General features: G+C 35.3%; 1 protein-coding gene across 12 annotated transcripts in view; it reads left to right on the forward strand.

Annotated features, from left to right (window-relative positions):
• DMD (dystrophin) overlaps positions 1-15,789 on the forward strand; it is a 979,751-nt gene that overhangs the window by 632,784 nt on the left and 331,178 nt on the right. For all 12 annotated transcript variants that reach the window (XM_042811110.1, XM_042811098.1, XM_042811099.1 and 9 more), the window contains 2 exons: positions 3-104; positions 6,960-7,068. In XM_042811110.1, coding sequence (XP_042667044.1) covers positions 3-104; positions 6,960-7,068 — 211 coding nt within the window. The remainder of the gene's footprint in view (positions 1-2; positions 105-6,959; positions 7,069-15,789) is intronic.

Consider the following 15,789-nt stretch of genomic DNA (forward strand, 5'->3'; position numbering starts at 1 on the left):
AGGAAACCGAAGCAGCAGTGCAGGCTAAACAGCCGAATGTGGAAGAGGTTTTGTCTAAAGGGTGTCATTTGTATAAGGAAAAACCAGCCACTCATCCAGTAAAGGTAATGAAGCAACCTTTAGCAATATCCATTACTGCGTAATGGGTTATGCTTCCCCTGTTGTACACTTGTCCTTGATGTGCTCTGTTTAAAATCAATGAAAGAACTTGGGAAAGAGCATTTGTTCTGTTGTCACCGCATAGCCAGGAACAAAGCAGTGTACCGAGCTGGAAAATTTTTGCATGTTGTGATGGGATTTTTTTTATTTGACATAAACATTATTTTACTTATTCAAGAGTAATTCATACTTAAACCAAACTTAAATTTGTTGGGCTTACTTAGTGGTATCTGATGAAGTCTTTTTTATCTTATGTTAAATCGCGCTTTCAGAAAATCTGTAAATTAAAAAAAAAACAGAAAAAAAAAACCAAAAACTTTTTTTTCTTCTAGACAAGGTAAGAGTCAAAGAAGACCCTTTGCTTTAATTTTTTTGTACTGTGAAGGAGAGATGATAATATAAAACTTTACCACTGTGTATATCTGCCAGAATTCCTGTAGCGTGGCTTCCCTCATTCTGTCTTGGAGTCAAGAATTCATTGGATTGATCCCTCCCAACCATTCTCCCTTAGAAAAATATACTATAGAATCATTTTCCCCCAGAAATCATTTGGATAGTTTAGGCTTAGTTTCGTAAAGACCATACAGATTTGCATTGAACCCTTGAGTATCTAGAGTACCTGCAGAACCATGAAGCTGTAAATAATAAGCAAGCAGCCTTTCATGTGTGGTCCAGTTGCTGTTGGAGATCAAACTACTAGTAAGATCACTACTTTATTAACCAGAGCTTCATTTCTTATCTCATAACTGCTAATAAAGGATCTGATGGTGAAGAGTTCACTCAAACAGTAATAGTGGCTTATCAATTATAGTATCTGTTGCAATTATGAAGATAGTAAACTTCGTATTTAGAACTTTTCCTAACCTATAGTAGTCAATAATCTCATTTTATAGAAAAAGATTTCCTCACAAAGTTAGGATGTCTGTAGGTGACCTGAACAGTAAATTTCATGTGTTTTTTTTCCATGTGTATTCGTTCCACTTGTAGTACAGTGGAGTATTTTCCTGCTTCTACAAAACCTCCTCTAAGTCTTATAATTCCCACCATCTGAATGGAGATTGATAGCGACATGTGGATGCACTGATCTGCACTGTAGAAGCTGATATTTAAGCATGTTTTAGTTTTTTTTACTTTCCTGAACAGAAGTCTTTAGGAGCTTTTTTCCCCACCTTTTTGGTATCTATGCTTGTGGTTTTTTTTTTTTTTTTTTTTTTTTGTTTTGTTTTTTTTTTTTTTGTTTTTTTTTTTTTTATAATGGTCAGTTCTGCTAAACAGTGGAAAAATACCAAGGAGATGAACTGAAGGTGACTAAAAACTAGTGTGCTAATGAGAGTGAGCAGAAGCAAGGCTTATGACTCAGCATTGGGTGAAAATAGCACTATTATTATTGGGAATAGAAACACATCATTTCAACACTGAATGAATGATGGAAGAAAAATCCCACTACAGTAGCTGTATTTTCTCACTGGGTAGCAGCCATTTTAGCATCTCTTACTCTACATTTCTAAGCAAAGAACGTAAAACAACAACAGAAAAAAAGTGAGATTTTGGCTTTCTAGTTTTTTGTAACTACATTTAAAGATCAGCAAAATGAGTGGTGACACTTGCAGGGAGAATTGGTAGCACTTGCTTTGATATTCCACTGATGAAGGCATAAATAGTGTGACATGATTCTGTTTAGGCCAAACTTCTAACATAAAAAGTATACTCCACGTCTATTTCTTTTAAGTGTTTGCATAAAGACTGAAAACTGCTTGTTTCTACCAGATCTGCTGGAACACAATCAACTGGAACAAGATAACTCTTTAAATAAACATTGATGTTCCTTGATTTGCAGTTTTGACAATGGTATTATAGAATGTGTCTGTAAAGAAATTAATAACTATTTGGTTAAATAGTGGATATTTCATTTCTTGTCCCTCTTTAATTAAATGTTACTTTTTTCGTTGCCTTCTGGAGTTCAGTTAATCGAACCTGTGAAGTTAATTTCTGATTCACTACCTTGTACAGTAATAAAATAGTGTACATGTACTGTCAGGGCTGCTGAATAGCTTTCTTAGTGACGTAAATTTCCTTAAGCTTCTCCCCATTTATGTCTTCTGCCTTTATTATTAAGTGAGTAATATTCAGCATTATTTGTTATTCGTATATTCCAATACGACTTTTCAGACCAAGTCAAAATGACTTTCTACTTAAAAGATATTTTGTGGCAGCAGAAATAATATATATTCAAATTATGGTGTTTTTTAAAGGAAATTAATGAGGTTGCAAAGGTAAGCACTCAAATCTCAGAAAATGGTGAACTGAAGATGATGTGGTGGCCTTGTTTTAGGTTGCCTAATGCAGCAGAGGGTATGGGGAGCACTCACACTGAGAGCAGCAACTCAGTACTTAAACTCATAGTTCTTGTTTAGTTTGTTGCTGTAAGCCACACTTTTCTTGTGAAGTATTCTGTTTCTGCTGTGAAGAAAAATGGCTAATTCCCTCGTAGGCTGTTTCAAGCCAGTCATCACAGTGGTGTCTAAGTGCTTCATAAGCATTGCTTTATTTTAGTTTTGTGTATGATTGCTTTGTATTTTCCAGAGAAATGAAAGGAAGAAAAAACAGAAGTCGGGTCAAAGTAAACGTATCACTAGATGCAAATATCAGGGAAAAAGAAAAAAGAAAAAAGCACAGTGTTTGGTTACATGAAATATTCTTTTCCTAGCTTCCTTTTTTTTTTTTTTTTCTTAGTTTACTGCTAATCTTTCCATTCTTCTCAATAAACTACATCGAAGTCCTATGGACTGTATTCATACTACAGGCCTGCCCTGTCTTGGAAAGTGTCAATAAGTTCAAAGTATTAATGCAGTCATGTGCATTGGATCTGAATTTATGTTCGTGATTGACTTTATTCTGAGATTTTGTCATCCTTTGCTGTTCATGTTTGCAAACTTTATAATACATTCAAAACACTCCAGTGAGAGTATAAATTGAACCCTGTGGCTTTCTATTAAAACATAATTGAAGTGAGCGTTGAAACTGAAATCCACTCTACTTCTTAAACACCAGCAGTTATTTTTTATAATGTTAGTCACAGCCATGGACTTTTTAATTTTCATACCATTTTTTTGTTTTTTAATTCTTATAAAAGTATCAACTTTACATCATTAAAGAATACTTCTAAAGTCTTTGAAGTAAGCACTAGGCAGAAATATAAGTAATAATCTGATTGAGTACTCGTGTTTAACGTGTGCTTCATTTGAAACTTGCCCAGATGAAATATTTTTTATAGAGTAGATGATTATGAATTCTATTTGTTAGAATTTTTCTGTGCCCTTCAGTAGGAAGTCCCAAGAGTGAAACCAATATTTGTTATGTAGAGTTAAAGTCAATCTATCTCCAACAGCTTTATTTTGAATTTGTAACTTGTACTAGTTAACTAAGTATTTGATTAAGCTGTCATGTAGAATGTCCAAAATGTGTAGGCACAGAATTTGGGCTGAGCCCTTCTTGATTATCAGTAAACCATCCACCTTGATGTTATAATTGACTGACATATGGATATGTTCACACATTTGCAAAGCATGCTAACAGTGATTATACTGGAACTTAGCAATCTAAAACTGTAAAAAAAAAAATCTTGTTGGCACATGAGGTCCAAAGATATGCTGATTCAAGGATCAAAAAACGGGGTAAGATGTGATCTTTTAAGCCCTGGCACTTCAGTAATCAGACACATTCATATTAGCACATTCATAAATGAATTTCATGCTTTTGAAATGCATTTCTGTAAAGTAATCTTTACATGGATGGGAAGGGAGAGGTTACTGAGTTTACTCCTGGTGCCAGTGGCAATAGAAGGAACATAATCCAAGTCTCCTGAATAACAGCACTCTGGATGGTTTAATCAGGAAGGGAATATCTGTGGCAAGGGAAAAGCTGCAATTTCCGTCCATGACACTCCATTTTTCCTTTTCCATCTTTCTGATTAGGAGATAAGTAGTGATGGTGAAAAAGAGGATATAAGGAGTACCTTTACAACTATGTTTCATTCACCTCAGTCTTCCGTTTAAAATGCCACATCACTTTTCTGTCTGAATACTCCTATGTAGTTTTAGTGCTGTTAGTGAGATTAGTTCAGGTATGAATATTATCCTCTCTTTAATAGCACTGGGACTGACATTTAAAGGAAATCAATAAATCAATAGAAACTGTTCCTCAGTGCAACATATTTTAATTTTAATACTTGTCACTAAAACTCTAGAGCTACAATTACAGCAAAATTATTGTGCTTGACGAAGTGAACGTTTTTAATGCGTGCATGCTAATTTATGGCAGATGCAAGATTGGATCGAACTGTAAATTTGACAGGAGAGTTTGGAACTAGCTACTCTCTTATTAGTGGTGTAGATGTTGCTTCTATTTTGCCATCAGTGAAAACAAATCCCTGGCTCACATCTGTACGAGTGAAACAGCTACTCACACTGAGAACCAATATTACATTTATGATATTCGTATTTTTTTCCTGAGTTAGTGTGAATAAACAGTAAAATGAAGCTGGACTTTGACAGTATAATCTCTCAAGCTTTGAAGGGCTCTCTACACCTGCTGCTGCTACTGAGTAGATCCTGGTGCAGCCATTTACATTTTAGATCTGGAATGAGGTTCTTAGGTGTGAGCAGTAGGAAAAAAATGTTAAGAAATGTGGGAAATATGGTTTTGTGTGCCAGTAATCCACAAATAAATAAAGTATGCACGAATTGTCAAATGTTATATTTATTGTTCATACCCTAATTTCTTTTTCAGTGTGATCGTCATATTCTGTTGTTGAGGATAACTTCTGATATTCCTGACTCTTTATTTTAAACTTAATGCAGTTTTTAAGCTACTCTTAGAAGTAAAATGATTTTGTGGTACAGAGTTATATCCGTTCTCTTCTGTCCTATTAAAAAGCATTTGCACAAAAAAATCTCCAGGACTTACACCAACTAGTATTTTTGTTTCTATTGATGATAGATATAAAAGAACTTTGAAGATTTAAGAGTACCTTTGGCGAAACTTAAGGCAAATTCTAGAAACAGTGCCCAAGGCATCAAAATGTATGCATATGTGTGTGTACACTCTTCAATTTAATGTTTCTTCTTCTTTACCCCTCTCCTACTTGTCCCCATCTTGTTAGGTTCAAGGTACTTAAACATCATTCTTAATAGACATCCTGTTTCTATTAGGACTAGATAGTAATTTAGACTGTCTGATCATGGCTAGGGCGTAGGAGTGCTAAAAACACCACTGAGTGGCATTGGTATACTGGGCTGCTATCACAGTGTTGCAGGAGTTGGAAGGGACCTCAGGAGATCATCGAGTCCAACTCCCCTGCTAAAGCAGGTACCCTACAGTAGGTCACACAGGCAGGCATCTAGATGGGTCTTTAGTATCCCCATAAGAGGAGATTCCGCAACCTCTCTGGGCTACCTGTTCCAGTGCTCCATCACTCTTACTGTAAAGAAGTTCTTCTGCGTGTTAGTATGGAACTTCCCATGTTCAAGTTTTAGGACATTAATCCTTGTGCTATTGCTACACACCACCTTGAAGAGCCTGGCCTCATCTGTTTACCTCCCACCTTCGTTTAGGTATTTATATATGTTAGTCAGATCCTCTCTCAGTCGTTTTTTCCTCAGGCTGAGCAGACCCAGGTTACTCAGACTTTCCTCGTATGGGTGATGCTCCAAACCCTTTTATCATTGTGGCCCTCCACTGGACTCTATCTAGGGCTCCCTGTCTTTTTTGAAATGGGGAGCCCAGAATGAGACACATGGTAGTCTAAATGTGGCCTCACCAGGATAGTCAAGGGCTGGCTATGCTTTTTTTTTTTTTCTTTCTTTTTTTTTTTTTTTTGCTTTGTATAACAAATGGTCAGGAAGCAGCTTGAAAAGGAAAAGCAGTCTTCATTTTAAGAGTTTAGAAATGCCAGCATATAATTAGCATGCTTCATCCTACTTTACAGTCCCTAGAGTGTGGAATAAAGATGGGGTAGAAACATTGTTTTCAAGTCTAAATGCCTCTCACGGTTATCTTAAGACTGATATAATTCACATTCCAGACTTTCACATTCGTTTTGTTTAAAAGTAGCAGCTTAGCCATTGCTCAGGACTGTTTACGATTCCTTGAGGTCTCCTAAGGTTTTTTTTTTTTGTTTTTTTTTTTTTTTTTAATAGATAGAAGAACGTGTTCTGAATTGCAGAGATTTTATTGACATGGTTTTTAATACAAAATTCCCCTTCCTGTTTTAATATAATAAAATGAGCATCTCAGATTTATGATGATTAGAAACAGAACAAAACAGAAAACTTTTGTTTGGAAATCATCCTATGTCCCCTAAGTCCATCAGGGAACAGTGCAGGCTGGGAGGGTAAGAAGGAGGCCTGATGAGAAGAACCAAACAGAGCCCTGAGTGGGGCTGGGTACGGGGCCTCAGTGGGGCTGAGGTTGGTTAGGGAGCAGTATGGCCAGGGTCCAGAGGCATAGCCTGTAGGTTGTCCCAGAGCTCCAGCAGGCAAATTTCTGGGAGACAAGATGCTCTCAAAACTGTTACACCATGAAGCTTTTTTTTTTTTTTTTTTTTTTTCTTCCCCCAACTCCAAATGGGTCATACTCTGTTCTTCCCTCTCTCTCCCATTTGTGAAAATTAATTGCTGTTTCTATGTGGGATGTTGTAAATTCAGGGGTCCATCAAATGAGGAAAAAGAAAAGGGGGGGGAGAGAGAAGTTACACTTATTAATGCATTATAAATTTAATGTATTTTTAACTTCTACTCTAGAAAAAATTAGAAGACTTGAACACGGACTGGAAGGCAATAAATCACTTAATTCTACAACTGAAGGAAAAGCCAACATTCGGAGAGCCTGTCCTTTCCTCTCCAGGTGTCTGTAAGTGTTTCATTGTGTACATCTAAAATCAGTTAAGTCACATAGTGAAAGGGAAAATGGCTTGAGACAGTCTAAATTTGTTTTGCATCTGTTCAAATTTTACCGTTAGCTTGTAAATGGGAGATGTGCTGGTATGGAATTCAACTTGCTTTTTTTCATTTTTGTGTAATGTGTCTCAGGAGACAAATTTCTTTATGTATTTGATGGAATGATTGCAATGTGGTTTGAAATTATTACCTGCTTCAAGGTCTTGTTTCTTTATTCTATGTAGAGAAAACATTATGACTTTCTATATTCATTTATTAAGCAAATATGATGAAAGAAAAAAATTGTTTAAACTAAATGTAATAATATAGATCAAGTAGATATAAATTTGTTACAAAATATAAATTTGTTACAAAATAATTTTTATATATGATAGACCAATGATCTGGTCATGTTTCAAGACAAAGCATCCATATTCAAAGAAAGGATTGTATGGAGTTATATGTTAAGTCTGTGGGTGACGCTGATGGGTGTCCTGAGTAATTCATGACTATGCAACAAGAGACTTGGTTTCCATTTAATTTAAATTATTTGAACAATATTTTGTTTTGAATTTTACATTTTCCTTATATCTCTTTGCACCTGCAGTCTTACTACAAGGACTACAAATTCATTTTCCTATTGCTTTACTTTGAAATGTATTGACTAAGCTTGGGTGGAAAAGATACATAATTGAATACTGGGCTAAAGGCTGAGTTTCTAAAGTCAAGGTTCTTTACTTGATAGTAAAGTGTCATCTCAGTTGCTTGGAATGAGGAGTGTTTTTCACCCATATAAGGTGCAAAGCTGTTTGGTGATCTGCTCAGGTCTGGGAGAAGTACCTTCTACTGTTAGGTTTCCTACAACATAGGCTGTGATACAGTCATAGAATCTCCTGGAATTTGATTGCTTGTAGGATGTTTATCTCTCTTGCTTTTAGCATGTCTTAATGGGTAACATATGAGAAAAACTGATGCTGGGGAATTCTGTGTCTTCTGCTAGTGACTTACTATTATAGCAAAGAAGAAAAATCTTTTCCTGGGAATCAAATAATTGCACCACTAAGGCAGGATCCAGAATATTCAGTACCGGAGGACAAATCCAGCCTTTGTCACAGTTATGTTAATTCAAGCAAAGCAGATGTCTTGCTTAATGACGTGTTGAATCTTACTACATAGGAACTATAACTTACTTTTTTGCAATTTAGAACTGCCACAGTTCTGGTGTTGATCTTTTTGATTTTATAAAAAGGGGTAAATACCACCAGTCTATTTTTTTTTTTTTTTTTTAACTTGTGGCACAACAATATCCTTACTTTACAGGTCTTCGTTCTAAGGCACACTGTAGAAATTCATTTAATGACATGGGGGAACTGAAGGAGATGTGTAATCATTTTTTGATGTGCTGGGTCACTAAACTTGCTGTGTCAGTTTTGCATGTCAGCAGGTTGTGTCAACTTCCAGTGGGAGGGAGCTTTTGTGATCTGTGAATTTGCTGTTACAAAGAAAGTGGTAATAACTGTACAACAGAGGGAACACAGCATAGTCTTTCATCAGATTCCTATATTAACTAATGTGAAGCTGAATCTCAAGCTGAAAAATTGCTAGATCACTAATTTACCTTAATGCAAGACGTAAGCCCTAACCGATAACATCTCTGAGACTCTACAGATGGAATTATACATGCAGAAAATGAAAGCACTAGTGTTCTCTAAAGAATTAGGCAGGAAGTAAGATTGATTTCCTTTCTAGTGCCAAGAGCACTTAAAATGTGAACCTGTGCTTGTAATGCTAACTCATAATTTTTCTTTATTTGGGTCAGTTTACTGCAATAACATCATTATAAATGTGTTATCATAAAATTGTACAGTTCAGAAGGGAGATGTGGAAACATGTATTCTCCTTTTTCAAGGCAGGGTCAATTAGAGCAGGTTGCTCTGGGCCATGTCCTGAAGGTTTTTAAGTCAGGTTTTCCCCTCCCTGGGAGGGGAAGAGAGCAAAGAAGCTGCCTCTTACCTTTCTTTTCTTTACACTGGGCTACCCAAGTGTCCTCATGTCATCATAGGTCATGTCTTCCAGCTCTTTTATCAGTGTTTTTGCCCTCCTCTGAAATGCATGCATTGTTCAAGATCTGGCCACACCAATGCTAAGTATAGCCTGAAATACTGCAGCTGGGGAGACTCACCTCCTGTACTCAGATAAAACTGTTAGAATATTGACTGAATATTGAATATTCAGTATTATATAGATCAATATATATAGATTTAGTATAGAATATTCCTGAATATTGACACTCCTCTTTTGAAAGAGGGCCTCCCTGATAACCTCTCCCTCCAGAATAATGACTGTATAAAATTACATTAAACTATAATGTGAGGAACAGATATTCTCAATGAACTAAAACTGAAATCTCTCCACATCCAAACAATCTCATTTAAAAAAAAAATGCACAGAATAATTTTGAAAGAACTCTGTGAAGCAGTGGAAGTATGTCCTGTTGGTAACTTTTTGTTTTCTGATTCTGTCTAGATTTTTGTTGATGCCTGTGTTGCTCAGACTGGGGAATGAAGATGTAATTGGCTAAGTTCTACTGCCCTGTCAGGTGTCATTTTGTCTAGTCTGGTTACGAGAACTCAGCCAGAGGGTCTTACTAAATATACCATCTGGTGGCTGTAATAGAGGGAAGGGACCCTTTGTATAATTATTTCTAGGTCTCTGTATTATGGTTTGCTTGGCAGGAGAAATACTAAAAAATCCCACAAGGCCAGTGTGTCCTCAGGCATAATGAACAAGAATTATTTTCCTGCTAGGAAAACGTACTTAGCTGAGGGGTACGTCTAAAACATTAGCAAAGATTGACTTCTAAGACAAGATGATTCAGGAAGGAAATCACACTTACTATCTGTACATGACATTATAACATGAAATTGTGTCAACATCTCTATCTAAATAACTTGATGCATTGCTTAGCCAGCAGTTTGAAAACATTGTAAGTAGAGAAATGCGGTTTTGGAATGTGCTTTTATAGGACAAATTTTAATAGGATTTTTAGCATCCATCAGATTTCTTTTGTACTGAAGTGCTACCTCTGCATTTACTTAATAAGTTAAAGTTGCATAGTGCTTTGTAAAACTTTGTGAATACATTGTGGGGTAGAAGACATCCCTGACTTTGTTCTTGAGGAGTTCATTTTCCCTTTTTTACCTTCATTTCAAGGGAAAATTTTGCCCACTTTTATTTGGAGTTATACTTGAAAAAAAAAAATATTTAAAAGCATATCTATTTATTCTTAGTCATGCTCTACCTGAAGTTAGTGAAACTTTAAAAACAACAGAATTAAGACAGTTTAAAATACCTGTTCAGCTAATTTTACACTTTGCATGTACAAGTAATATAACTGAGAGTGGTACTTTATGCTGTTACTCTTGCCATTTGTTTAATTTATTTAGTGTGCTCTCTTATAGTTTCAGTTTTTCTCTGAATTTTTAGCCAAGTATTTGTCTTATATTAAAATGCCTAATCAAGTGACATGGAAAAAGATATGACCAAGAAATGAAGAAAAATTTAAGAGTGTTAATGTCAATTACAATGGGAAACTTACTTCAAAAATTAAGTAGAATTCAAGTTCTTTTTCTTTTAAAGCTTTAAGTCAGCAGTCCTTAATTTGGACCATTATTTTTAGTAGGTCTCTTTAAAAAGTACCATTTTCATTTTACAAGTTGTAGTTGAGTTAGAGATGCATATGGCAGAGATGCTTTATATACGTTGATAATTATAGTGTATTTAAAACAAGAGGAAAGCTGTTTCTGCTTCTTGAATGCATAGAACTAAATCTGTTGGGTGCTTTTCAGTGTAATTTGCGTTAAGGCTAGAAGCTGGAGGCTACAGGCATGGAGCCAAAGGTTCAGATTCCATGCATAGGGCAATAAGGCTTTTCAGGTTTTAGAATGAATTAGGAAGAATGTGGAGGAGCATTGCCACAACTTGAGACCATTAAAAGCATGTTTGAGTATGTGGTTCATGAGCTGTTCTAACTTTATAAACTTCACCAAAACAGAACTCATCATCGCTTATTAGCGTATATATTTGGCTGAGATGTAGTAAAAGGATTTGGAGGCAGTCACCTCCTGGGTGTTGCACTTTGAATTTTTGGTTTTGAGTTGAAGTTGAAAGAATGGTATTTGTGAATCTGTGGAAACTACTGACAATAGAGCTTTACTCCTTACTTTTGCTTTTGTATTTTATTTGAAAGAGTGCTTCTTAAGGCACATCTCTTTTGGGTTGGGAATGACTAGTTTCATGGAGAAATGAGAACATGGAGAAATCAGAACTGTGTTTCTCAGAATTTTCAAATGATAGTCTTAAAATCCTTCTAGGTTTATTGTGTACACAAATGCATAACTATGTGTGCATTTAGAGGGTAAATTAAAAACAAATGTACAAACCACAGAGTCTGTATTGTTTAGAGCACCTGACATAGCATAGTTGAGATTAAGCATACGCACAATAATTCCTTGAGGAAGACTGAGCAGTTTAGGAGCCTGTGCACCTACAGTGTTTTCAGTACCTAATGCAAATGTTATTTAAAAGATGCAATGCAGTAATACCATTTAAAATACTTGTGCATAGGTCATGATAGATACTTAATATTGCAGAACCATTTTCCAGTGTTGAACAGCTAGAAATCCACAGCTTGCATCTGCTTTCAAAGGTAGTTCTATGCTGAATTTAGAAGTCATTGCTACTGCCAGTAGTCCATTTTAGTTAACATTAAGTTTAGGACACTAATAAACAAAGTCACTACTATGAGAGTTGTAATAGAGAGAAATGCTATTTCCAGTGATGGCCATGTTCAGAATTGTATAGTTTGCTATATTTGCTTATGCAGAATCTAAAGGAAATGTCTTTTTGTAAGTATCAGTTATAATTTTGTTTAACTCTGTGAAGGTTTTACTGAAACAAGGGAAAAAAGCAAAAGTGAACAGGGAACAATGCAGTAAGGAAACGCTGTGGATAATACTTTGAGTTCTTGAATCAGTGCTGAGCAATAATAAGAATAGGGTCTTACATCAGTTGGCCTATCAAAGGTTGCTCACTCTAGTATAAAGTGCAATAGTAAAGGAATAGATCATTGTCTTCACCCTTTCTTTTGGTTGTTCTGTGCCTTTGGAGGAAGGAATAAATAATCTTTCATATAAAACATTTTAGTTTATTTGGGTTTGTCATTTTACTTTACAGGCTTATGTAGTAAAGACTTCCACAGTTACCGACGTGATTTGACTCTGTTATTTATACATCACTATAAATCCACTTTTCCATTGTGTTCAAAAATGAAGTTGTCTGATTATTCTGTCTGTTTTTCATTTGGAAGCTTTCTCACTTCTCATACATGCCACGTCTAACAAATAGTAATATGGCACGAACCTGAATCTGTTACCATTTGATTGGAGATTTTTCAAGGTCGGGACCCAGTTCCACAAGCAGTTCTGTTTTTCAATACAGCTGACATCAGACACAAGCTGAAGACAAACTTGTCTAATAAAGCTTTCAGATTCAATTTTCTCTCTGCATATAGCTTCAGGAATCTCTGGAGGTCATTCACAGCATGTACTGCAACACCAACAGGGAGAAGTAATGAAAAGAGTCTGGATAAAAAGCTGACACTATGCCTTCAGAGCTGTGTGAATAAAAACATAATAGGCAAGTTTATAAACGCAAATCTCTGTGATTCTCAGAATTTCAATCTTGATCTTTATAGCATATATTGATGTGAGGATTTGTTTCTGGATTATCTGACAGGTAGAAAAATACATGCCAAATATTACTTAAGCCACAAAAGCCCAATTTAAATCAAAGGAAATAACGTTTCCGCTTTATATTTAACATCCTGTTTCAGGGGTCTCACTGTAGGTTACCCTTTGAAAGTTTCTGTGATAAACATCTGCAACACTGCAGTTTACAAAGGGAATATGGACCTTTATTTTGATTTTTCAGGGTTCAGCTGATTAAATAAAACTGTGGGTTACTGCCCAGAGTTTTTATTATGCATACACCTATGATGAAATGTAAATAGGAAAGTGGAAACAGGAGTTGGCTTCTTCACTGTTACTAAAGGCAATATGGAATCCAGATCTGCTTTTTATTTTCTACAGCAAGTTGTTGAAAGCACAGCTGTCAAGATTTATGACATAAGTAAGAGTAATGCTATCACCAGTCTTTCAAAGGACCACATTCAGCTACTTTGTTTTTGAAATATGGTCTGATGTTTTCTTCTGAGGAGTAGGTTTTGAAGCATATTTTCTTTCATTTAATTTCTTGATCAATAGCAGCAGGATTACAGGAATTGTTTTGATTAAACTCAATGAAATGTAAATGATACCATCTTGATGAATTCATGATTGTACTATTGACTGCTTGTACCAAGTGAGAGCAAAGAGCTAAGTTACAGACAGTTTTTGTTGTTGTTGTTGTTTACATGGCTTATATAGCATAGATGAAGAAAAAAAAATAAAATTGCTTTTCTCTGAGTGTTCAGCACGTTCTGCTGAATCCAGACCTGGCCATTTCTCAGAATCATGGTGACTGTAGGATTCCTTTTTTTTTTTTTTTTTTTTTTTTTTTTTACCACAAATAGAATAAGAATTTGAACTGGTTCATCCAGGAAGATATGGAAAAAGAATTTCTTGGTAGAGTTCCAATGAAGCATAGATAATTAAATGCTAGTGTGTGCTCTGTTTCAGGCTGAGTCTAACTCTGATTCTAGCTTTAGGTTGCACATTTTTTCACTCTGCCTCTTTCGCCTGAATGCTATTATTGTTGACTATTAAGTTAGCATGGACTTGCAAATAGCAGTAATATTTCTTTCCTGTTTAATTTATGTAGTAATTAGGTCTATTGACAATTTCATTACGTGAAGAATCTCTTCAATTTCCTACAATAATAGAAAGTGATAGGTGCAGTTGTTTGTTGACTTATGCTTTTTAGAAGAGGAAAGCAAGCTTGGCTTTTCGTTCTGAAAGATGTAGTGTTTATTGCCACCCTGGTCATATCCCATGCATAAATGCAATGGCTTTTTGACTCTCGTGTTTCTGTGGTGACTGGTATTGCCAGAGTTGGGTGTGCTCTACAGAGAACCAACCAACTAACCAAGGAGTACGCAAAAGTGTGATCACAAGTCATGAGCGGACTAGAAGCTTCAGGGAATGAGAAGCAAAGCTCTTAATTGCTTTTAACATTTCTGCTGTACTCAAGGGGTGTGAGACAATGAAAGAGGCGAGACTTGTTCCTTAAACTTTGGAAAGTTAAAGTGAGGAAAAGATGGCTAGTGGTAATCTTCTGTGCTTCTCCAGCTTGAAAATTCTTTAGATTTGTTTATATGAAACTTGTCGATGAAACATCAGACTGCTTTCTTCATTTGTGTCAGTATAGAGAAGCAAGAAGTAGTGATGGAGATAAGCAAGTAGACATTGCAGTACTGATGTTTACTTCAACAGTAGATCAGTCAGAGGACACGTAAGTTCTCAAAGGCATTTTTTTTCCTAAGGTCAAACCAAAATAGCTGGAAGAGCAATATTCTAGCTTGACCTGAGAAGTATTATGTGTGTTTTGAAAGAATAGATTTATAAGTGTTCCACAAAGTAATACTAGGCAAGATATTTTAACATTTCTGATGAAAAGGAAAGAAGAGACGGTGCTATCAATGATTCAAGGAATTGCTTTGTCAAGACACGGCATTCTTTAGCTTTTGGGAACTGCAGGATTTTTCTCTCTAAGAAGAAATGTAAATTAGGAAATTTTTGAATGAATACTGTAATGGTTTCTTATTAACTAATACCTGAACTGTTTATTTCAAACTTTCATACCTGTTTTGATTGCTTTCTTAGCTGCATGGGAGCTAAAATTCCATCAGATCCTTGGTATTCTGTATCTAATGTTCTTTTCTCTGTATCTAATGTTCTTTTCTTTTTTTTCTTTTTTTTTTTTACTTTTTTTTTTCTTTCCTTTTGGCTCGGTTAGCAATTTATACCTGTTAAGTCAATTTGTAGATCTTCCAAAATTAGGTGAGGTGATTTTCATGGAGCTGCTTGCAAACTTGTATCAAAGAACTAGCTGCTAAAATTCAGATAAGATAATAGTCTTATATTGGAAATGTAAACTGTTGTCATACAGATTGACATCCAATTGAGGGCTCTATACTGAATGAAGGAATTTTTTTACTTTTACCAACATAAGAAATGCTGAGAGTTGCATGAATCATATGTGACAGATTAGTCATAATATTTTTTATAATGTGAGTATCTGACAGAACTTGATGGACTTCTGTAGTAAAAAGTGTTCATTTTCAAAACCTTCTGTAAAATCTGCGAAAACTGCTTACTAAGAAGACTCCTACCCTATGGAGGAAAAAGAAAAGTTTATATAGGGGTACAAATAATGCTGCAATCAAAAAAAAGTCTGACTTCCTAGAAAAGGTGATGTGTGTTGCTAGATGTTGAGAAACTTAATTGGGAATGAAAGAATGAATTACTGAAAACATACAGGGGATAAAAATAAATATACAAAAAAAAAAAAAGAAATTATATCTCACTATTAAAATATGAATATAAATAATGGTGGAATTAAGCAATAATATTAGTAAAATAAAAATAAAATAGCATATTGACAGTGTCTTAATATCACTAAAGAGACTCCTTGTGTT

The sequence above is a fragment of the Centrocercus urophasianus genome, unplaced genomic scaffold (genome assembly GCF_019232065.1).
Source record: "Centrocercus urophasianus isolate 14NV4802_14NV808 unplaced genomic scaffold, USGS_Curo_1.0 seq_12, whole genome shotgun sequence".
Classification (NCBI taxonomy): Eukaryota; Metazoa; Chordata; class Aves; order Galliformes; family Phasianidae; genus Centrocercus; species Centrocercus urophasianus.